The 24,890-nt window shown below is 41.5% G+C and overlaps 1 protein-coding gene across 1 annotated transcript; it reads right to left on the minus strand.

Annotated features, from left to right (window-relative positions):
• Positions 1–439: 439 nt before the first annotated feature.
• Positions 440–21,205, minus strand: LOC101171644 (NLR family CARD domain-containing protein 3-like). The gene is made up of 9 exons (XM_020708085.1): positions 21,073–21,205; positions 20,370–20,489; positions 19,462–19,540; positions 19,102–19,300; positions 17,192–18,959; positions 16,922–17,095; positions 13,010–13,183; positions 1,504–1,550; positions 440–1,353 (listed from the first exon to the last, which is right to left on the minus strand). Exons 1-9 carry the CDS (start codon positions 21,159–21,161, stop codon positions 812–814), a joined length of 3,192 nt encoding a protein of 1,063 aa, XP_020563744.1. The 5' UTR covers positions 21,162–21,205; the 3' UTR covers positions 440–811.
• Between the last annotated feature and the right edge of the window lie 3,685 nt (positions 21,206–24,890).

Here is a 24,890-nt window from a genome sequence, read left to right on the forward strand (position 1 = left end):
AGTCAGCTTTGGTGATAGTCTACTTCTTGAAGCATCGCACATCGTTTTTTACTTTCATACTACAAAAATCTTTGTTGTTCTCTATATGATAAGTAGGCGGCAATGAAAGAAGCCCAAAGCCTACTGCATTCGTCACTGTTAGGCTAATGAAAGTATGGGGAAGACACATCGCCACAATGATCATCTGCTGTGATTGGGATGTGACTACTTTACACAAGTAGTCACAAAGTCCAGTAAAGTATCAACTTCTGTGGTAATATAACCCAAAATGTGATGTCCACACATGAGGACGCTGTGTTTTAACCCTTGTGCTATCCTAGGCACTTTAACATTGGGAATGAGGTTATCTAGACCTGACTAGACAGTGCGCTGAACCTTTTTTCTTCAATGATTTGTGATCTTCACTGGTGTCCATGGATTACATGAAATCCTCTTCACCTTTATCCACCTTTGTCATGGTAGGGAAAACACGTCAATGTAAGGGTGGGGTCATAGGATAGCACAAGGGTTAAGAGGCATCATCTCATCCTTTTTCATGAGCTTAGCAGAACAATATTTGAGCTTCATAGAAACACGACATGCTGACATTCATTGAAGCTTTGACTGGAATCACAAAGAATAACAACGTTGGGATTTTAGAATGATAGCACCTTCAACCTATGAAAACTGGAAAAGGAAGGAGTTTACAAGAAATGATTTAGATGAATTTCAGGAAGAAACAAATTAAATGTATGAATCTGAAAACATGTTAGTGATTGAACAGGCAGACAAGTAAAGTTTCTCTGGTGAGAACACAACTTTTCCTCTGATTTCAACATAGAACCACAGATGAACAAGTCAAGAATCTAAACCCAAATCCAGGGTAAAGAGGTGCAGTGAATGTGGTGTTGAAGGTGTAGAGGTGGATCAGTGAGTCAGAGGATACTTTGAAGAAGGACAGAGTTCCAGCAGGCCAGTCCACATACACTGCTACTCTGTGAGAAGAAGAGGAAGAGGAGGAGGAAGAGGAGATGTATGTTTCTATGTTATTGTGGGAGACGGAGTAACCACGATCATAAGAGCAGATCAGACTCCAGGACTGACTGTTAAATCCAAACATACAGTCATGGCTGTCTCCTATTCTTCTGATTCCTCTGTAACTCACTGATATATAAACAAAATCTGTCCACTCGACCTCCCAGTAACAGCGACCAGTCAGACCATCTCTGCACAGCAGTTGATGGCACACGTCAAATCTGTCTGGATGATCAGGATATGACTGAAGCTCCTTCTCAAAGGTCACCTTCTTGTTGTTTTCAGACAGTTTGAGGTTTCTGTTCACTGTGTTTGGGTCAAATCTGGGGTGACAGAAATCTAATAAAGAAAAAAACACAATCCAGATGCAGTTATTGATCCAACATCTGTTCATTGATAGACATTTTGATGAGGACTCAAATAAATGATTCGACAGTATAAAAATATTTGGATGTGAGCTTGTTAAAATCTTTTGAAAAGCACACTTACACTTCCTCAGACCTGGAGTCAACCACTGAACTCCAACAGGCTCCACCCTGAAAAGAGAAGAGGGGTCAGAGCAGAACAGCCTCTTTCAGCATGCAAATGTGGAGATTAACATAGCTGTCCTCAGATTATTTTTTAATGAGAAAGAACAGTCCAACATCTTGAAATTTAAAAGTAGCATTTTTAAAGTTCTGGTCTGACTTGTCACATTCCTGCAGTTTGAAGGCTCTTTTTTTTAATCTCTGCTGAAGCAGCAAAAAATTAAGAAAAGATCTTGTCATCACTGAGGGAAACTTCAGGACCTTTGTCTTTGCCTGGACCTTTACTATGTCTAGTGAGTCAATAAAGGCCTGGAGTTTTTAAATCTGGTGGCCACAATAATTCACCTCTCAAGAGCTGATTGTTTCAGTTTAAAATTTTGCTCTGGATTATGATCTGAAAAAAAGTCTGGGAATTAATCATCCTAATGTCTGCTTAAATTTAGTTTTTTGGGGAAAAATAAAGAAGCTTAAGGAGAAGGACAGAAATGAAGTTTGATAGGAAAAAAAAAAAAGACAGCTAAAACCAGAGAAATCTTGATCGGATCACTGGTCGGGTTAAAATTCACACATGCACATGGGCACAGAAAACCTTTCTCCGATTAGAACAAACGTTCCCATGGCTCACACTTTCGGTCGGAATGAATCATCTGGGCATGCGCAGTAGTGTTAAAAAAACCCCGGATGAGGAAATAGGTCCCGTTCTAAACAAACAGCTGCCACAGACATTTATTTTATGCCGCAGCTCGGTAATATACGAGACGATCTTCCAAACATGCTTTTATTAATGTTATGAATATTATGAAGCGCTTGTTGGCTCATCGTTTTATTTAATCCGTATGGTCAGTGCTTTTTTTGTGGAAGAACGGAGCTGGAAGAAGGGTTAGGACAGGCTATAAACACAGGCTAACATTAGCCCGATGGACACAAAATCCAGGACCATAAAACGCTGCAATCTGCATCTTGGCTGCACGTAAATGTCTGGGAATAACATCAGTCTTTATTTTGTCGGGACACAACTGGAAACACAAATCCATGTGATTGTTTGAACAGTTTCTAAAGACTGAGCGACATTTATTTCTGCTCTGAAAAGTTCACACACACACCGCCCAAAAGCCGCTGTATGAGTCTGAATTCTCCCACACATAACAAAACAACAAAACGCACACGTAAGAAAGCATCCTCCTCCCCTCAGACACAAAGTTATTATTCCGGCTGCTCTGCTCACTCGGGTGCCAGTGGACCAGATCAGTGTCGGGGGGGCACGAAGCGCTCCACCTCCGCATCTCCCTTGTGAGGGGTAGAGAGAGGCGGAGAGCCACCGGGGCGAGAGTGGAGCGGCGCTTTTCACGGTGCCTCCGCAGAGCAGCTGATCGGTCCCGTATGCGCTCCAAAGCTTTCTCTCAGCGAAACACCATCTATGCATGACGTAAACCAGAGCAGTAGTGACACACGATCGGAATGAACCGTTTACATGAACAACAATCGGATTAAAAATCGGCATAACCCACGTAACTCGATTGGAAAGAAATTTTGATCCGAACGAGTCTGATTTGGGCAGACTATTCCGAACGGCGTGTTTACATGACGCATTTTCTTTCCGATCAGGCGTTCTTTCCGATTACTTTTGCCCATGTAAACGCAGCTATTGTTTTGCATGTCACAAGTAGATCTCAAGTCTTTGTCCTCAAGTCCCAAGAAACAAGAAGGGGACTGAAAGTAGATCTCAGACAGAGAAGGGCTCTTTACCAAAACACTATGCCACAAAACAAACCAAAAAAAAAAAAAGAACGAAATGCAGGTGCTTCACACAGTAGCAGTCGAGACTGAGCTCCAACAGAACAAAAAAAGAACAATGTAAAATGCAGAGAACAATATCCCAATGATGGGGCATGGGGTAAGATGGCACCCCTCTGAAGAAATGAAGTAGAGTAGGGCCCTGGCAGCAAAGCTGCACCGTCTGTCGCTACCCAATCTGTTACAGCTCCCTGATCCCTGACGCGTATGTGCAAAATGGGTCTACTTCCACTAAAACATTTTACATTGCTTAATGGTCAGTGTATTTCCTGAAATGTTATCCATAATAATTCCGTCTTAAAATGTTTACAACCATGAGTTTTTGATAAGACCACGTATGGATGTTGTAGAGATACTTTTTTTTTACATTGATCTAACTTCATTATTTGCTTCAGTTAAGATAAATCATTTTTTGAGTTCAGTCAATTTAAAAATAACACATAGTTATCAGACATAGTTATTACACTTACATTCAAATTAGTTCAATTAAGTAGGTGTAACTGTGGTGCTGCTGTTAGATTGGTAGCGCAAGGAATTATGGGATACCATTCCCTTTGCCTGTCTGGACTGATTTGGGTTTAAGTGTGGGTTTTTGTCTAAATGTGTTCAGTTGTTTGTCTCATGTCTCCACCGCCCAATCTATCAGCACAGGATCTCCATAGGGAAGTGTACTTTCTCCTCTGCTCTTCTCCCTGTACACCAACTGCTGCACCTCCAGCGACGACGCTGTCAAATCAATCAAGTTTGCGGATGACACCACCCTCATCGTACTCATCTCTAACGATGATGAGTCTGCCTACAGGTGGACCAGCTGGAGTCGTGGTGCAGCATCACCAACCTGGACCTGAACACTCAGAATCCAGTGGAAATGATCGCAGATTTCAGGAAAGTCACAGCCACCTTACCCCCTCTCATCCTGACAGACTCTCCCATCACCATAGTGGACTCTGTTTCTTTCCTCGGCACCACCATTACTCAAGACCTCAAGTGGAAGCTGTCCATCAGCTCCCTGCTCAAAAAGGCCCAGCAGAGGATGCACTTCAGTTGAAGAGAGCCAAGCTGCCGGCCCAGATGATGGTGCAGTTCTACACGACCATCATAGAATCCATCATCACCTCCTCCATCACCGTCGAGCCACAATCAGGGACATAAACAGACTGCAGCGTATTGTGCGCTCAGCTGAGAAGGTGATTGGCTGCAGTCTTCCATCTGTCCAAGACCTATAAGTCTCCAGAACCCTGGGACATGCAGGTTGGATAGCAGCTGACCCTTCTCACCCTGGACATGAATTACTTGAACCACTCCCTTCGGGCAGAAGGCTAAGGTCCATCAGAACCAGAACCTCGAGACGTAAGAACAGTTTCTTTCCCTCTGCAGACTCATGAACACCTTTTAACCTCCCCCACCTAAACTTATATGTCTAGTCACCAGTCCACTACCAGCTCCTTCTCCATCCTCAGTTTGCACTGTTTGCACTATTGTACATCTATTTACTGCTCTGACCTTTGTGTTGTTATTTTTTTTTTGCTCAATGTTGTTTATTTTTGTTATTCATAATTGTTTTATGTCGCACATTAGCACCACAGCAAATTGCAATTCTGTGAAACTGCCCTGCTCACTGAAAATGGCAATAAATACTCTTTGAATCCTTGTTTAGCTGTTTTAATGTGTTTTCATGAATTATTTTATCCCGTTATGTTTAATTCTTTCTGCACCATGAGTGAGAGGAAGGGAGAGGATGATGAGGTTATTTAGCAACCCCAGTGCTGCGTCATGTAGTAAGAACTAGGTGTAAGCACAGGTAAACGCTACCTGCATGGCGTTTCCGCCTGACGCACCTCCGACGGCGCCAGTAGGGCAGCTGCAGGGTCATTAGCCGGGAGCCACCCTTCATTGATGTTTCGCTCCATTAATCCCGGAACATCTCATGGTGGTGGAGCAACGGCAGAGACGTCTCCCTGCCGCCCCCCGCAGCCGCCCTTAGGACCCATCTTTTCCCCACGAACTGTCCTTCCTCCTCAACTATAGCCAGAAACTGGCTTTTTCAGCCTCTTCTGCCAAGTCCTTGGATGCCTTCTTCAATTTCGACCCAGTCACTCCCATCTTACTAAGGAGGAGCTGGGTGCATGTTCCAACAAAGCCCCTGCAGCCAACCTCCACCGGGCAGATGATGGTTGACCACCCAGCATCTCGGCACTCAGCTACAAGCTCCGTGTATTTGTCCTTCTTCTTTTCATATGCAGCATCCATTCCTCCCTCCCAAGGGATTGTGAGCTCTGCCAGGATTACTGCTTTGGCTGCAGAGGACCACAGGATTATGAGGTGCCGTGTAGGACATTATTCAGAATTAGCATTCATAAACACATATGAAATCTCTCACACACACTAGTGAAATGCTTGTATACATACAACTGAAAATATATTCATTCACATACACATGTGAAATCTCTCACACACACAACTGAGAATGCTCTCACACACACTATCGAAAATGCTCTCACATACACATGTGAAAATGCTCTCACATACACGTGAAAATGCTCTCACATACACATGTGAAAATGCTCTCACACACACATGTGAAAATGCTCTCACATACACATGTGAAAATGCTCTCACATACACATGTGAAAATGCTCTCACATACACATGTGAAAATGCTCTCACACACACATGTGATAATGCTCTCACACACACTACTGAAAATGCTCTCACACACACATGTGAAAATGCTCTCACATACACAACTGAAAATGCTCTCACATACACATGTGAAAATGCTCTCACATACACATGTGAAAATGTTCTCACACACACTACTGAAAATGCTCTCTCACACACACTACTGAAAATGCTCTCACACACACTACAGAAATCCTCACACATATACTACTGAAATTTTCAATAGAAACGAAAGGCATTTCAGTAGAAACAATTTTTTTTTAAACTTTACCGTTAGCTTTACCGAAGTTGGTCGACGGAAGGCATTTCAGTGGAAACGAACCTGTGTCCGAATTCCTGCCCTAATCCCTAACTACAAAAACCCTATATAGTGCAGCATTATATAGTTCTCTATATAGTTCTCTGAATTTTCAAAGCAATTCGGACACCCATGCTCACTACTTTTTTCTTTCGGGTGTTGTTCATAAGGTGCTTGACACGAAAACAAAGTGGTGCATTACCGCCACCACCTGGTCTGGAGGCGAACTACTCCTATTTAAAGCGGAGAATGACACCTATTTGTCAGAGTAAAAACACAATAAATATGAACATTTTACAAAGACTATTTACAAATATGCTGTGTTCTGATCATGGAAAACGTGGCTGATTTATAAATAATTAAATTACAAACACTTTGGTGTTGATTTAATGTATTTGTTCATAAATAAACCCCCAAGTTAGTTGTTCATGCCAATATTTATTTTTTGTTTTTGTGCCGCTGAACGATTAACGGGCTCTTGCGAGGAGGCATTTTGGCTTTGAATATGAATCTGTCCGTGTTCCTGGCAATAATTCAACCGCTTTTCGTGAGATCATTTTGTATCGTCTCCCGTCCCGCAGGAAAAAAAACCCGTATTGGTATTGATATTATTAAAGAGATTCATGTCCCTCCTCCAGCCTCATCTTTTCATGCATTCCTCCTTTGTGTAATGTGCAACTTAATTATTAAATATATTTTCACAAATCCTGTTTGGTTAAAAGTGTGCGTGTGTCCGCGCGCAGACAGGCGGCCTGGACCGCGCTGAACCAGATGGTAAAGATGCAGGTCAAAGTCATTTGAATTTTATGGAGGAAAAAAAACATTGTAATGGTTCAACAGAGCTGAAAATCTATGACTTAATTTTTTCCTGATGGAAAAATACTTTTTTTTTTTTAGCTTCAGCCTTTTCCCGTTTTTGATGTTTTGCACCTCAGTGGGGCATCGGCACGCAGATCTGAACACCATGCGTGTCTCACGATGAACCTCATTTGAGGTTCTTTTCTGCTTCATCAATTGACATCATGTCCCTGCCAGGAAACCTACTCCTTCCTTCCTCATCCAGCGCAGTGTTGCCAGATAGAGTCACAGCTCTTTCATCCTTCTGCTGCCCCGACTGTTGTGTCAACCTACGATGACGCGCGCGCTCTCTGTGGAATACACTGGGAGCGCGGGGAAAAACAACTCTCAGCTACAGAGGATATGAACATGCGAACAGGTAGAGAGGAAAAGCAGGTAAAGAGGCGGGGTTTTTTTCTGTCGCCCGCTCCCACCCGCAGCACAATTCAAACCGCCCAATCCCGCGAGATTTGGGTTGGGTCCTGCGGGATCTGGCGGGACCCTATCCCAATGCAGCCCTCTACATCGATCCACACAGGTGTTTCGTAGAGACTTCTGGGAAATTTCTAGTGCAGGCTGCCGATACACATCACCATAGCAATGCTTTTGACTGCCGTTAAATCTCGCGATAATCAGCCAATTTCCGTTTCTACTGAAATGCCTTCCGTTTCTATCGAAATTTTCAGTAGTATGTGTGAGAGGATTTTGGTAGTGTGTGTGAGAGCATTTTCACATGTGTGTGTGAGAGCATTTTCACATGTGTGTGTGAGAGCATTTTCACATGTGTGTGTGTGAGAGCATTTTCACGTGTGTGTGAGAGCATTTTCAGTTGTGTATGTGAGAGCATTTTCACCTGTGTGTGTGAGAGCATTTTCACATGTGTGTGTGAGAGCATTTTCACATGTGTATGTGAGAGCATTTTCGATAGTGTGTGTGAGAGCATTCTCAGTTGTGTGTGTGAGAGATTTCACATGTGTATGTGAATGAATATATTTTCAGTTGTATGTATACAAGCATTTCACTAGTGTGTGAGAGATTTCATATGTGTTTATGAATGCTAATTCTGAATAATGTCCTACACGGCACCTTACACAGGATGATGTCTGGTCGCAGAGCGGTGGTAGTTATTTCTGATGGTTACTTGAGCTGACGGTCGAGGTCCACCCTTAAGTTCCAGTCACATCCTGGTGTTAACAGTGATGGTGTCCCTCTCTGGTTGGTGTTCTGTGCTCCAGCCCCTTCTCCAACGAAGTGGATCAAAGACGGTGTCTTCGTGGGAGGATCTTTAGCTGCCTCCATCCTCCGTACTTCCAGGACCTCTGCCAGTTTCCTCAAGACCTGGTCATGCCGCCATCTGTACCTACCCTGGGCCAGAGCTGCTTTGCAACCGGACAGGATGTGTTGTAACGTTGGGCTTGGAGTCTTGCAGAGATGGCAGTTTTCCTCTGAGCCAAACCATAGGCTCAGATTGCTGGGGCTGGGTAGGGTGTCATAGGTGGCCCGGATGAGGAAGCTCAGCCTTGCTTGAGGCATCTTCCATATGTCAGACCACACTATGGTCCTATTGGTCCCATGTTGTCCAACGCCCTTGTTGTGGCTGGCTGAGTGCTTTAATCTTGTACTGGTTTTCCTCGCTCCTGGTAACCTCTTCAATCACCAGCTCTTTCTTCTCGCTTCTTGTGGCTTTCGACCAGAACTTGGGGGCTATTCTCCAGCCTAACCCAGCTCTGCCGGACTGCGTCTTTCCCACGATTTTGTTGTGCTTAAGCTTGCTGATGGCCTGGTCAACAGCCTCTTCTGCCTTCCATTTGCTTCCGGTTCGGACAGGTGCCTTGGTGTTTCTTATAACAGGGTTGGTTGAGTCTCTCAGCTCAAGCACAAGCCTTGTCTTCTCCTGTCTGTAGCCTAGGCTGATGGGCTTCAGTGGCAGCTAGAGTGTGTTTCTCCCAAAAAGGCCTGTGTTGGACAGACTTTGAGGTAAGCCAAGCCACTTACGAATGAAATTGTTGGCTTTGGCATCCATCTTTGCTACTGTGGATGATGTAATCTCACACAACTTCAGGGGCCACATCAAGCGTGGATTGAGGATGAATTGGTAGCACCACACTTTGAATTTCCCTGGGAGGTGGCTTTTGTCAATCCTCTCCAGTCCGTCCTTAAGCTGGAGCATGATGGTGACTGCTCGAGCTCCGCCGTATACAGTCTTCCCAAGCTTCGCACTGGTTGCTCAGCCGACAATGGAATTCTTTCTCCATTCACTGTGAAAGAGATGTGGTAATTCCTCACCCCCTTCCGGATCGAGAGACTGCGAGACTTTGAGGGTTTGATTCTCATTCTGGCCCATCCAAGGAGATCTTCAAACCTCTTCAGGAACCTGGTAGTACATGGCGCTGTTTGCAGCAGGCTTGTTACATCATCCATGTAACTCCGCAAGGCTGGTAGTCGCTGGCCTGACTGTGACTTTTTCCCTAGCCCCATTTGCCTACCACCAATCAGAATGACCTCGAAGGCTGCCGTGAAGATGATGGGAGAGATTGAGCAGCCCATTGCAATGCCTTTTTTCAAGATGGTGCCAACTGGTGGTAGCTTCGTATGTGGTGTAGCATACTTGGAAACCACTGAAATAGTTGCATGTTAGCCTCTGGATACAAATTGAGATGTAGAAGAATTCTAGTGCAAAGGTTATGAGCTGATGAGGAACTGAACCATAGGTGTTTTCCAGATCCAGCCAGACAACATGCAGGTCGGACTTCTCGCGCTTGTCTGCTTGAATCTGGTTCCAAATCATAGTCGAGTGTTCCACACAACCTGAGAATCCTGCGATGCCTGCCTTTTGGCAGCTGGTGTCAATGTAATTGTTTTCCAGGAAATAGTTAGCCATTCTCTTTACCACCACTGAGAAAAAGATCTTCCCTTCCACATTGAGAAGGGCAATTCCTCTGAACTGATTGATGCTCCGGGAATCCTGTTCTTTTGGGATGAAGGTAGATATTGCTTTGCTCCATCAGTTGGAATGGCTTGGGTCTTCCAGGCAACTCTCACTAGCTTCCAAAGGAGCTTCAGCACCGCCGGGCAGTTCTTGTATACCTTGTAAGGCACACCGTTCGGGCCTTGCCTTGTCTACACCTGCCTAATTTCCGCCCACCTTGGCGGCATTGTGTCGAACTGAAGCTTAGGCTCAGCAGGACGGGGCACATAACCTGGTAAACCAAGAGGAGTATTCCTGTCTGGGTCACTTAGTTGACTTTTTATGTGCTCTTCAAGCTCCTGTACTGTTGCATTCAGCCTTCCACTCTTTTTCTCCTCAAGGAGGCTCTTGGCAAACTTTAACGGGTCCTGGAAGAACTTTGCGCTCTCTTTCTCTTTCCTGCTTCTTCTTCTGATCCGCTCTGCCCTTCTTAAGGCTGCAAGCCTGTCTCTGACTTGGACCCAAAGTGCCTTGAGCCCTTCTTTTTCATCATCAGCTGCCTTGCTCCAGGCCTTCCTGAGGGACCTCCTCTGTTTGATGAGATTGTGTTAGGTTGTGTAAAGTTAAAGTCAGTCATGATAACTGAATAAATGTTTCAAATTGCAAATCCACACTGCATCAGTCATTTTAATGTTGTAAAAATGAGAATCTCTGCAGCCTCAAACTTGGAAATATGCGAGTTCAAGAAGTAGAATAATTTAGGATGGAAAAATATTACATTTAGATAGACACATTTAGTTAGACAAATATGAAAATTTGAGTTATATAAACAAGTTCAGTTCAGTTGGATAGACATGCGAAATTATTTTGAATAAATATATCTTAATTACTTGGTACCAATTGAATTAATTCATTTACATTCTATCTATCTATCTATCTATCTATCTATCCATAAAATGTAATACTGTAATAATTACACAATGTAATTGGAAATGAGATCAGAAACTTATGCGTTCAATTTGTTCGTTATTTTTCTCCAAGCAGAAACTCTTTCTTTTGATGATGCAGCCGTATTACTTTTTTGATGTGTGTACTATCTTCATACGCAGTCATGCAAATCTCAGACTCCGTCTCACGGGAGTGTAGTGCTCCCTTTTTTTCTCCACTTCCATAGTGACTCTGAAAATCGGCGATCCATTGAGAATGCCTGTATGTACTTAACGTGTTCGTGCATTAACCCAGGGTTACCAAATCGAGCGTAATTACGCCAACTCATATCCAGCCTTTTGGAACTGACGTACCCAGAGTAAGCAAGTTCAGGCGACTTCATAGTTCAGGGTTAAAATCAGTGTAGTCTAAACGTGCCTTCTGGAATACCCCCCAGTTTACATTCAGGCAACATTCTTTTACTTTACTTCACTGTTATTCAGTTGGGGAAAGCTCTCCATTATTGAGGAAAACATAAAATTGTGTGAATGCGGAGTTGTCCTTTAATCAAGTGGCTCAGAATGTGTCACAGGCCAAAGCTGAGTTTTTGATTGGTTGATGTGACTTGACTTCTTGACCAAAATTCAGATATCTCTACTCTGGAAACTCTGAATTTTAGCCATGTCACCCGAAACACATTGACACTAGAAAGCCACGCCTGACGCTTGGCAGGCGTGGCTTAGAGACGCCTTGGCAGGCGTCTCTAAGCCACGCGTCTCTAAGTACTGCGACAGTACACACAGATGCAGGTATATACAAAGATAGAGAGTGGATTTCAATATTTTGGTCTTGGGAAAAGTAGCAAGTGTTTTTGAGTCAAAAGGTTTAAGTCCAAGTGAAGTCACAAGATGCTTCTGTTAAAGTCCAAGTCAAGTTGCAAGTTTATCTACATTTTGTCAAGTTGATTTTAAAAATCAAATTCATGCTAAGTCTAAATCGAGTCCAAGTTGTGCGACTCAAGTCTACGCTTCTGACCAGTTGCAATTTTGGGGCCCCAGGCGAACAATTAATTTTTTTTTTAAATCCTTTACAGTCACCCAATCATTCTGCTTCATTTGACCACTTTCTTAATAAAAATCTTCCTCAATCCTCGTTTAATATCTGCCTTTTGCCATATAGTCATGGTTTTCCAGTCTAATAGTCACTTGAAGACAAACACACCCAGCAAAAAAACAAACGGAAAAAAAAACCTTAATTAATCCTTCATTATTTATTGTTTTCTGATTTGACTGAAAGTCCAACAATAGCACATTTTAATGATTTTACATCCACTATTTTTGCAGTCAGAGAAAACATGAAATAATAGACTCCTACTGAAATGTACTAACAACCACTGATGTTTTGCTCAAATATTAAGAACGATAAAGCAAATAATGAATAATAGTGGATAACAACTAACAAATAATTAAACACCATAGGACTTGTGGTTTAACTGTTAAATAGAAAGGGAGGACATGAAATAAAAATTTTCTGGCACGTAAAAAGAATATAATAATAAAGGACTACATTATTAGCATACCCGTAAACTAAAGGTACAAACAACCCGACTTCACCCAGGATTACATAATCTGTCCTGCAGCAGATCTTGCAGCCTTGCACTGAAATTAAACAGCATTGCTGCAGAAGGACGGGGGAGGACAAAACACTTTTACATGATCAATCTTATGCCAGTTCAGGGATTTGGAGTGTTTTTTCATGACAGAATGAAATAATGATGGGCATAAAGTTTATTTTATAAATTTTTCTTAAGTGTTAGGTTCAGGGCCCCTGGAGTGTTGGCGGCCCCAGGCAATTGTCTACCTTTGTATGATGGTAAATCTGCCCCTGCTTCTGATTATTTATAAATCAATCAGATTCTATAATGATTCAGCCACAGACCTGAATGAAGGACATCAAGCATATATGTGCGGTAGTTTTTCTTCCTCAGTCACACACATGTGTCAGCAGCAAACTTCTCCGTACCTGAGAGTCTCAAGTCTCTTGTGTGGATCTTCCAGTGCAGCAGAAAGCAGCATCAATCCAGCCTCTCCTGGATGATTGTAGCTCAGGTCCAGCTCTCTCAGATAGGAAGGGTTGGAGTTCAGAGCTGAAGCCAGGGAAGCACAGCCTTCCTCTGTGATCAGACAGCCTGACAAACTGCAGACACACAACACACATGGCAAAGAGAGTGAGAGAACTGCAGTGCACTGGTTCTGTACAAAAGACTCAGATGATTATGTTTAAAATACGTTCCTGTACCCATAAGTCTGTTTAGAGTTAGACGCATCCTCATTACAATAGTGATGACGTCATCGTGCTGCTGCACGGCACCTGTCTCTCTGCTTTCCTCCGTGCGTGTGAGTGTGCCCTTGCTTGGCCGGTTGAAATGAAGAAGTTTTTTGCCTTGGAAGTTTAGTGTGCGTTGATGACAAATTAAGTTTCTCTTAGTATATGTTTCTTGGAGTATTTTTGTTCAAATATTCACAATGTTTAAGTAGTGCACAGCTAAATTAGTGTTAATTGGTCTATAATGAGCATAAAGTGCTTGTGGGTGCTCTTGACTTCTTTGGTCTTTTTGTGATTTAAGTTGCATTTTAAATCTTCCGGTTCCGGGGTTAAGGCAGGACGCGTGGTCGCGGCTCTCTGCGGATACTATCTTCAAATTACTTAAGAAGTTGATTTTCTCCAAAAAGAGAGCTGACCATGCCCCCGAAGAAACCCCAGGAATATGAAGAGCTCAAAAAATCTCTTGACATTATTCAAGAAACGCTGAAAAGTTTTATGGATCAAGTGTCGGCTAAGCTAACACCGCTCTGGGATATGATGGAAGAGTTCCGAAGATTTCGGGCTCAAAACGAGCAGGGAGAAAACCGGGTCGAGATTCTGGAGAAAAGACTGGACGATGTGGAACAGCAAGTAAGGATGAATAATGTCATTCTCACTGGAGTACCAATCAAGCCTCGAGCGAAGCTGAATTCAGCAGGAGCTAGCACTGCTAATGCTAGCGCTAGCGTAGCTAGCAGTGCTAATACGGAGATCGACGCGTCGCTGGAGCAGCAAATACATTCATTTCTCACATCTAAAGGGATTTCCCTGGATCTCAATACCATCGAGACCTGCCACCTGCTCCCCAGGAGAAAGGAGACGGATAAACCAGCGATCCTCATCAGGTTTGTGAATCACAAACACAAGCTAGCTCTGATGAATCAACGCAAAAACCTGAAAGGTTCGGCTGCTTATCTGAACGACCATCTGACAAGAAGGAATGCTGAAATCTCAAAACATGCACGGCTTCTCAGGAAGCGTAAGCAGATTGAGAACACTTGGGTTAAAGGCTGCAGGATTTATGTCAAACCGCTCGGTCCAGAGGACCGCACCAAGGTTATGGTTGTGAACACCATGAAGGACTTTGAGAAGTGTTTGATCACGGTCGTCTGAATCAACGTGGAGTAATAAATCAAAGAGCCAAATAATTTCAAGAAATATGACACCTGGAATCTTCACTTTCTCCATAAGTCTGACGTCACCTGAATAACAGCAGAGAGTTCTGACCTGCAGACAATTTGACCTCAACTTTCACCGCAGCTGATATCAGCTGAAGAAGGATATGGACCTGAATCTAATGTCTGCAGACATAACATGGAAGAGAACTATTAACTGTTTTGAACCCAGGAGATCAGCTGTTATCAGTAAAAGAAGAAATACCAACCTTGGACAATCGACAGATTGTGGACCCTTTTAAATTTTTTTCCTTACAGCATTACCTTATTATAAAAAAAAAAAAAAAGAAAAAAAAAATTTTTAAAAAGTAAAACAAATGATTAATCACTTATTGAAAATTGTTAAATTGATTGACTTTTGATGATATTACTTCACTAGCTCCTAAAATTGATAAAATGATTCAAAAATCTTTCCTAATGTAGCATAATTTTGCACATGTTTTTAACTTTTGATACTTGATGAAATTTTGCTATGAAAACTCCTGAAACAGTGTTGTGTCTATTTTACTGGTATAGTATTATGTTTTAAAGCATATGAATGACTTTTAAAAGTAACATAATTTGCATATATTTCAGATGCTGCATTTGCCATGTTGATTTCTAAAGTTATTTTTGACGTAGTACTTAAGTAATTTCATCTTTGGCACGTGCTTTATTGATACCTTATGATTATTAATTCTGTCTGATAAAACCTAGGAACCGGATATTGATAAATCATGTAATAAAATGGTTATAGTATAACGGGGTGGGATTATATAAGTTCGCTTCTTTCCACTCCCTTTCAAGCAATTTTTATTAATTATGTCTAATTATCCTAAGTTTGATTAGTTACTGTATGAATGTATAACTGATGATTATATTGCTTTTGTGTGTATTACTCCTATTTGATTGCTTGAAATAAACCATTTCAAAATCAAAAAAGTTTATATTTGTTTTTTGTGTTTACTAGAGACCACACATATACATATGTTCATCCACCTATTGAAATTTACCTCCCTCTGCATGTCAAACCAAAGGATGTAAAGCCTGAAGTGTGAATTACAGTTAGCTTGTGGATTACAGAAGCCATCCTCCTGCCTGTTGTCATTTGTTTCACACACCAACTAATGGAAACAGCCTCATCCAGGCCTTGAAGTAGTGCTCTGGCCGGCACTCCTGGTTCGAGAGTGGTGTCAACCATGAACAGAGTTTTAACCCAGATCCTCATTTACAGGTTCACACAATCTGGAACTTTCTCCATTCATTGTCTTTGTGATCAATGTTTTGGATTTCATGACTCAGTTTGGACAAATGTCACATTTAGAACTTTCCATCTACAGGAACTGAACCACCAGAGCTTCAGGTGGATCAACTTTCTCTACATTTACTTTGGTTTCAACCTTCGATCCCAATTCTGACGACCACTTCATCTAGGTAGAGCATATGCATAAAGCATAAAGATTGTAAAAAGAACAACACCATCCAACACCAGTCTATATGTTTTTTTTTTAATTTTATTTGTCTGAATTAAATTATTACATATCTTTTACAGAATGATTTGTGTATGTTTAGTCTGTTTTAATGTTATAAAGTTCTTTTTACAATCTTTCTGCTTTGTGGTTGTTTGTGCTAAAAACCGTCCTCCCTTTAGATGAGGTGCTGCAAAACAATTAATAAACTATTAACAAAGTTAATTAATACATTTGCAAAGCTTATAAGCAGTTTAGTAATATGGATTTTGAAGACAATGGTCTGACTTAAGATGTTAATAAATCTTATTAACACTTTCAGGTATTAGCAAGACATCCATAATGCTAAGAAATATCTTACTAGCATCTGACACATTAATAAAGCCTATTAATTTGTTAAGTTAGTCAATAAAACGTATTAAGTTTATGAACACTTAGGCTTGTGTCAGGCATCTATAATGATAATAAATATCTTACTAGAACCCCAAACAATAATAATACTTCTTCATTTGTTAACAAAGGTTGTTAATAAATCTTATTAAGCTTATTAACACTGACACATTTGTTAGGCACCTATAATATCAATAAATGCATCATTAGCATCTTAAAAACATCCTAATAATAATGCTTGTAAATGTGTTAACTAAGTAATTTAATAAACCTTATTAGACTTATTGTAATAATAAATGTCTTACTAACACCCTAAAAAAATTAATTTATAATGCTTGTTAATGTGTTAACAAAGCTTGTTAAGGAATCTTAATATAAAGTGTTACCAAAACATCCCCTTATCCCAACAATGTAGGTATTGATAGACTTACCTTCTTTTTATTCTGGTGGGACAAAGGTGCAACCATATACACAGAAGGACCTCTGTGGTCACCATACTAAGTCAAAGTGAGATTTTTTATGTCTTATTTAATTCAACAATACAAGCAAAATCTGACCTGAGAGTCTCCAGTTCACAGTGTGGACTCTTAAATCCAGCTGAAAGCAACTTCATTCCCGAATCCTGCAGGTTGTTGTTACTCAAGTCCAGATTTCTGAGACTGGAGGACTGAGAGCTGAGAATGGAGGACAGAGCTGCACAGCTTCTCTCTGACAGGTTACAGTCACTCAGACTGAAGAAAACAAATAAGACAGCAGTTATTGAAGCCTTAATTTTTATAGTTTAATTCATTTGTTTCATTAAACCTGATTTTAATAAAAATTCTTACAGAGCTTTGTTGGAGGCTTTGATCACTGGCAGCAACCTCAGAAGAGCCTCCTCTGAAGCAGAGTATTTCTTCAGGTCAAACACTTCCATGTCTTCTTCTGATGACAGTAAGATGAAAACCAGAGCTGACCACTGAGCAGGAGACAGTTTATCTCTGGAGAGACGTCCTGACCTCAGAGACTGTTGGATCTCCTCCACTAGAGAACCATCGTTCAGTTCATTCAGGCAGTGGAACAGGTTGATGCTTTTATCTGCAGACAGATTCTCACTGATCTTCTTTTTGATATACTGGACTGTTTCCTGATTGGACAGTGAGCTGCTTCCTGTCTGAGTCAGCAGACCTCGTAGGAGACTCTGGTTGGTCTGCAGTGAAAGACCCAGGAGGAAGCGGAGGAACAAGTCCAGGTGTCCATTTGGACTCTGTAAGGCATTTTTCACAGCACTCTGGTAGAACTGAATTGGTGTCTTCTGTTGATTCACCATGAGGTTGGCTCCAGAGTTGATGAAGGTCAGATGGACATGAAGAGCAGCCAGAAACTCCTGAACACTCAGATGGATGAAGCAGAACACCATGTCCTGGTACAGCCCTCTCTCTTCTCTAAAGATCTGTGTGAACACTCCAGAGTACACTGAGGCTGCTCTGATATCGATGCCACACTCTTTCAGGTCGGATTCATAGAAGATCAGGTTGCCTTTCTGTAGCTGCTCAAAAGCCAGTTTTCCCAGAGACTCCATCATCTTCCTGCTCTCTGGACTCCAGTGAGGATCTGTGTCAGCTCCTCCATCATACTTGACTTTCTTGACTTTGGCCTGAACCACCAGGAAGTGGATGTACATCTCAGTCAGGCTCTTGGGCAGCTCTCCTCCCTCTGTGTTCTTCAGCAGATCCTCCAGAACTGTAGCAGTGATCCAGCAGAAGACTGGGATGTGGCACATGATGTGGAGGCTTCGAGATGTCTTGATGTGGGAGATAATTCTGTTGGCCTGCTTTTTAATTCTGAATCTCTTCCTGAAGTACTCCTCCTTCTGTGGCTCATTGAACCCTCTGACTTCTGTCACCATGTCAACACACTCAGCAGGGATCTGATTGGCTGCTGCAGGTCGTGTGGTGATCCAGAGGCGAGCAGAGGAAAGCAGCTTCCCCCTGATGAGGTTTGTCAGCAGATCACCCACTGTGGTGGACTTTCTAGGGTCAGTTAGGATCTGTGTTTTATGGAAGTTCAGCGGAAGTCGACACTCATCCAGACCATCAAAGATGAAGATGACCTGGAAGTCTTCAAAGCTGCAGATTCCTGCTTCTTTGGTTTCAGGGAAGAAGTGATGAACAAGTTCCACTAAGCTGAACTTCTTCTCTTTCAGCACATTCAGCTCTCTGAAAGTAAATGGAAAGATGTAGTTGATGTTCTGGTTAGCTTTGCCTTCAGCCCAGTCCAGAGTGAACTTCTGTGTTAAGACTGTTTTCCCGATGCCAGCCACTCCCTTAGTCATCACGGTTCTGATTGGTTCTTGTCTTCCAACTGGGAGTTCAAAGAGCTCTTCTTGTCTGATGCTTTTTTCTGCTCTGTCTGCTTTCCTGAATGCTGCTTCAATCTGTCTGACCTCATGTTCTTCATTCAACTCTCCAGTTCCTCCCTCTGTGATGTAGAGATCTGTGTAGATCTCATTCAGAAGGGTTGGGTTTCCTGCTTTGGTGATTCCCTCAAACACATGCTTGAACTTCTTTTTCAACCCAGATTGGACTTTATGTTTACAAACTGCAGGAGAAGATCCTGAATGAAGACAACAAACAGATTAAAGAAATTCTGTGAAACCCTGAATTACGAGGATTTGAATCCATGTTGTTCCATTTGTTGAGACATCACTAAATCTTCATTTATCCAGCAGGTGAAATCTTTAGAGAAATCCTCTTACCTCTCTGCAATCGATCAGCCAGCTCCTCCTGCTTCATTCTCCTCAGGAAGTTCTCTGTGATATTTATCAGTGACTCTCTGCTGCTCCTCTGCCCTTCATCTTCATCCTCCAGCTCATCCTCATTCTCCCTCTGATTCAGAAGCTTTTGGATCTTCTTCAGCTCCTTTTTCACAAAAGTGACAATGCTGTCCTCCAGCAGCTGGAAAAGAATTATAGATGAATGAGCCAATCAGATTGAATCCATGGAGCCAAACATCTGCTCCATGTTGTACACACTGACAATCCACTGATCTACAAAGTGCAGCATGGAGATGAATGTGTACAGAATGATGGAAAAATATTTATTGTTTATGTACAGACCAGAAATATGGAGTCCAGCTGTGTTTGATGCTGCTGGACAGACTGACCACTGGGAGTCTCTGAGCTCTGCTGGTCCACTCTGTGGAGAATCATCAACAATCAACTCCATTCTGTCTTAGCACCCAGAACTAACATAAGGTGAAGGTCAATGAAGTCAGATGTGGATGCTAACAGTGAAGCATATGATTCCTTGTTGTGGGAAAGCTGTACTTTCCCACTGATCAGTCTGCTCAGTCTGCAGATGTTTGTAGCTTTCAGGTCACTTTGAATTAGTCTTAGTAGCTCTTATCAAATATTTATTAAGCTGTAGATTCCTGCTGAAGTGTCTAGGAGCAAGGTCATTCAGTATGGTTTGTGGTTCAGACTGGTTGTACTGGGCAGCACCCAGTGTGAATGTGTTTTAGTGTGAATTTTAGATGCAGCCCTAAAGCAGCAGATAAACCCAGTAAAGCTGCCTAACATCATCAGCATCAGAGCTCTGGAAGATCAAACATCCAACTATTTTAAACATTTGAAAAAGATGATGTCAGGAGATGAGGCTCTATGAGGAGGAAGATCAGATCTGAAGTAGTTGATCCCGAACCACCAAACTGCAAAAGATTTCACAAACCTTCAGAAAAACTTACCACCCCACAGCATATCAAAGCAGAGAAAATATGTCATGTGTTTAAGTTAGAGCACAAAGGCCACAGCTGCTGGACCAACTGGTGTCCTACAGACACTCTAAAGCGCCTCAAACCTCCATTCTTTCACTGTAACTGTTATGTTCATGAAAATGGACCAACACTCACTGCTGCACACATAAGAAGAAATGTATGTGAGAAAGATCTCAACTCACCCTTCCTAACACATTGGAATTAAAACATTTCACTCATTTGACTCTGTTTCAACATTTACATGCAGCTCACCTCTCTGCATTAGAAGATCCTGCTGATTTAAAGTGGATAAGAAAATCCTTTGACTGGTCACTCCTTAAGGACACACAGCTGGGTTCAGATCCAGATCCAGTTCTGAGTTTCTGATGAATCCTGAGAGAAAAGCAAATGGTTTGTTTGAAGTGAGCTTCTTTTTTGATGATTTTGATTAATTATTTTGGATTTGGATCATTTCTGATCATAAATGTTTCAAAAGTGCTGTAATTTTCAGAACAGCATACTTCATCTCAAAGTTTCATTCTGAGCTCACAGATGAATGAATTTCTTAATGTTTAGTTCCCTCATCTGCATTTAGAGAAGTAGCTCATCTTTAGAAGCTGATTGAAGCAGAAGACAAGAAGAAACTGTAGAACTTGATGATTCTTGATTAAAACTACACCTTATATTTAAAGCTTCTTTTAATTTCTTAGAAATCCAAATGGACAAGCTCAATCAAAGGTGTGATGAGAACAATGTTAAGCTCACACAAACATGTGAGGCAGTGGCTCAGATGGTTGAGCAGCTCAGCTAATGATTGGAGGCTCGATAATTGCTCCCCCAGTTAACTGTCGATGTGTCCTTGGGCAGAAACGTCACCCTCATTGCCTCAAGTGTTGCTCCACTGGTTTGTGAATGCGTATGAATGTTGACTCTGACATTGAAAAGAGTCATGGACAGTTAAAGATGTTCATCTTACCCATGAGTTTTACTCTGGCTCTCATCTTCCCCAACTCTGTTTTTCTTAAAGGGAGGGGCTCCCTCTTCTATGTCATCACACGGATCCATGCTGCTGGATTCACCAGATCCACATCAGCTTACACACATTCTACCTTTATCTGCAGAGGAAACACATGATCAGCTCTGATACTCCTTCACAAACAGATCAACTGCTCCTCCACTGGTTGGCTCTTCTCTTGTGTTTCCTCTCCGGTTCAGGGGCCTCATTTATAAACGTTGCGTACGCACAAAAGAAGGCGTACGCCACTCTCTACGCAATAGTTGAGATTTATAAAAGGCAAACTTGACGGGAAAATGTGCGGTCCTTTACGTGAAAGTGAAAATGACAATACTGCCTCTCAGAAATAACATGAAGACTCCACAAAGCAAGTCTTACAATTACCAGCCTACACGAACACCTGTTTGATCGATCAGCAGTGAAACAAATAAAAAAAAAATCAAACGAAAATTACAACAGAAATTCAAATGAACACATATTTGCAAAAAGAAAAGTGAAATATGTTCTGCAATATTGGCATGTTGTGGAATACATCCTCATAAATAATATAGTTAACAGAACGAAATAATGTACAAAACTGATATTCCCGTCAATGTGTCCGTCTGGCGGAGCAGATATAGGTGCAATTAGACAGACAGATGGATAGATAGACAGATGTATTAATTGTCCACTGGGGAAAGTTGTTTTCATAGTAAAACATTTCTTCATCAGCTACAGAATTATGGTATTCATGCATATGTCTTTTAGTTTGTTTTAATTTTGATAAAACAATGTATGGCGTGTGTCTCAACCATTCAGAAAGCAACAAGAAATTACATTTGCGCTGATCAATTTCCCATTTCATCTGTAGCTTGTCAGTTGTAATTAAATGGAGGAAAATCAAATGCCCCATCACAATGAGTAATGACGCACAATGGCTGATCTTGCGCTCTTAGAAGATGTGGCAAATGGAAGAATTCGGAGTGAACGCATCTTTAGACAGCAAGGAGACTTGCTGGCAAACGAGGACGAGTGGCTTATGAGCCGGTTCCGACTTCCTCGAGCCGTCCTGTTGGACCTCTGCAGGCTTTTGGGGGGGGTGTCACCCGGTGTCCCCCTCCGCCTCAGTCACCACTCCACTTAAGGGATTCCCCAATTATTGCCGCCATTCTCTCATCAAGAGGGGTCAGCTCTGAGAATTGTACTAAAGCGACTGATAAAAACTAAAAACACCTGCTGCTAAACACCAGCAAGACAAAGGAGCTGGTCCTAGACTTCAGGAGGTCCCCTACTCCACACTCACCGGTGAACATCCAGGGTTCAGACATTGAGTTTGTGGACACTTTATTATACACTATATTAAAATTATAAAATTATCATAATAAAATTATTATTATACACTATATTAAAAGTATATTATTCTCAGAGACACCGAATTGATACAAAATGAGTAACAGGAACGACCAGTAGGGGGCACTGTTTTTTTTCTTCCGGAAAAATCAAAGGCAGTCAGACTGAGAGAGTCACGGGAAGAATGGCAGCCCATCTCGGTGGTCAGCGCCCCGAAGTAAGTAGCCTCTATGTTCAACACTACTACACTACAACATCCACTGTCTACATGTATTGATTGAGTCCTTGTCTGGGAAGGCTGATCAGAAAATTCTAATGACCGAGCATTCCACTGGTATTTAAACGCAGCACTTACGGACGAATTTGTGAGACGTCAAAACAGTCTCATGGTAGATCCGTGCGTAGTTTTGGCTTCGTGTGTGCGTAACAAGGGATTCGTGCGTGTTTTTTAAAGATGTGTGTGTGTAAGTAGTTTCAAGCTGTTGTAATCTTAATTTGTGCATACGTAAATTGCACTCTTTTTAGCATCTAACTCGGTTCTATGTGAAACTCAGTCAGGTTTCTGATCAGGCCACAGTACTGTAACAGCTGCTGTATCTGTAACAAATGACATCATCAATGCCCTAGATAAGAAATTGCACTGTGCAGCCCTATTTGTGGACTTATCTAAAGCCTTTGATTCTGTAAACCATCAGCTTCTACTACAAAAGCTAAATCTTATTGGTATAGGTGATTCTGCTATTGGGTGGTTTAGAAATTATCTCTCACAGAGAACCCAGTGTGTGATTGTTGAAGATGTAAAATCAGACTTTATGAACATCAATAGTGGAGTCCCACAGGGATCAATCTTAGCTCCTATCCTGTTCACCATCTTTATAAATGACCTAGGTAGTCATTTGCCAAACGTTAAATCCCATCTTTATGCAGATGACACCATCATTTACACAGTTGCTTCTTCGGTCCATCTTGCTGTGAACGAGCTCCAGGAAGTCTTCAATGAACTTCAGTATTCTCTTCATCAATTACAGTTGACCTTAAATGCTAAAAAGACACAATTCATGATATTTTCCAGGTCTCCTTCACATGATGTACTGAAGGCTGATATTCATACTTTGGAAGGGTTGAAAATTGAAAAAGTGTCCTCATATAAATATCTGGGTGTGTGGATTGATGAAAAATTGTCTTTTACCTCTCACACTAACCACTTGCTAAAAAAGCAAAAAGCGCTTCTGGGTTTCTACTGTTGTTTCCCTTTTGGCTTTTCCCATCAGGGGTTGCCACAGTGAACGAGTCGCACGGTAAACTTGGCAATGTTTTACGCCGGATGCCCTTCCTGACGCAACCATCTCAAAGCAACCGGGCTTGGGACCGGTACAGAAGTAGAGAAGGGAACAGGGAGCAGCCTGGGGTTGAGCCCTGGTTTCACGGACGGAAGGCACCGCAAACCAGCACGAGCTAAACCGGCTCCCGCTTCTGGGTTTCTACTAGAGAAATAAATCTCGTCTAAGCCCAGGTGTGAGGAAAAGACTTGTTTAGAGCAATTTCCTCCCAATTTTGGATTACGGGGACATTCTGTACATGAATGCTGCCTCGTCAACTCTACGTAGTCTGGACACACTTTATCACAGTGCCTTGCGTTTTATCACAAACTCTGCAAACAGAACCCACCATTGTGAACTGTACTCCCTGCTCTCTTGGTCTTCACTCAAAGTCAGGCGACAGAAACACTGGCTAATATTTATGGAAGCAATTCTGTAGCATTAATAAAAAGCAAAGTCAAAACCAGAAATGCTTTTTCATTTTCAAAATGAAGCTGCATTCTTTCACTCAAAAATAAAATGAAAAAGCAATCCACCAAAATGCTTTTTCTTTTCCTTCCTCAACACAGCTTATTCTGTCACTTAATTAAAATTAAAATTAAAATGGTATTTGACATTTCATTTTCAAGACGTTCCATGGTAAATGTGTAGCATAATTCATTTAGAAATGTTTAATTTGACATTTAAAATGGATTAATAGAAATGCTTTTTAATTTTCAAAATGAAGCTGCATTTTTTGACTCAAAATTAAAAAGAAAAAGCAATACTTCAAAATGCTTTATCATTTCCTTCCTCAACACTGCTTATTCTGTCACTTAATTAAAATGATAAAGAAAATGGTATTTGACATTTCATTTTAAAAAAGGTCCATGGTAAATGTGTAGCAAAATTCATTTAGAAATGTTTAATTTGACAATTAAAATGGATTAACAGAAATACTTTTTAATTTTCAAAATGAAGCTGCATCAAATGCCTCAAAATTCACATGGAAAAGCAATATTTCAAAATGCTTTTTCATTTTATACTTAAAACCGCTTATTCTGTGTCATAATTAAAACGAAAATGCAAAGAGGGGATTGCATTTGCATTTTAACATCCACCCTGCAAAACTTGGAGCAATATTCATTTAGA

The sequence above is a fragment of the Oryzias latipes genome, chromosome 2 (genome assembly GCF_002234675.1).
Source record: "Oryzias latipes chromosome 2, ASM223467v1".
Taxonomy (NCBI): Eukaryota; Metazoa; Chordata; class Actinopteri; order Beloniformes; family Adrianichthyidae; genus Oryzias; species Oryzias latipes.

Excerpts from the sequence above, each read along its gene's own strand:
- LOC101171644 (XM_020708085.1), bottom strand. The coding sequence starts at position 21,161 with ATGGATCCGTGTGATGACATAGAAGAGGGAGCCCCTCCCTTTAAGAAA. Across the intron at positions 19,541-20,369 it reads GGATCTTCTAATGCAGAGAG|AGTGGACCAGCAGAGCTCAG; the intron begins GTGAGCTGCATG and ends GATTCTCCACAG. Across the intron at positions 18,960-19,101 it reads GGCTGATCGATTGCAGAGAG|GATCTTCTCCTGCAGTTTGT; the intron begins GTAAGAGGATTT and ends GTCTTCATTCAG.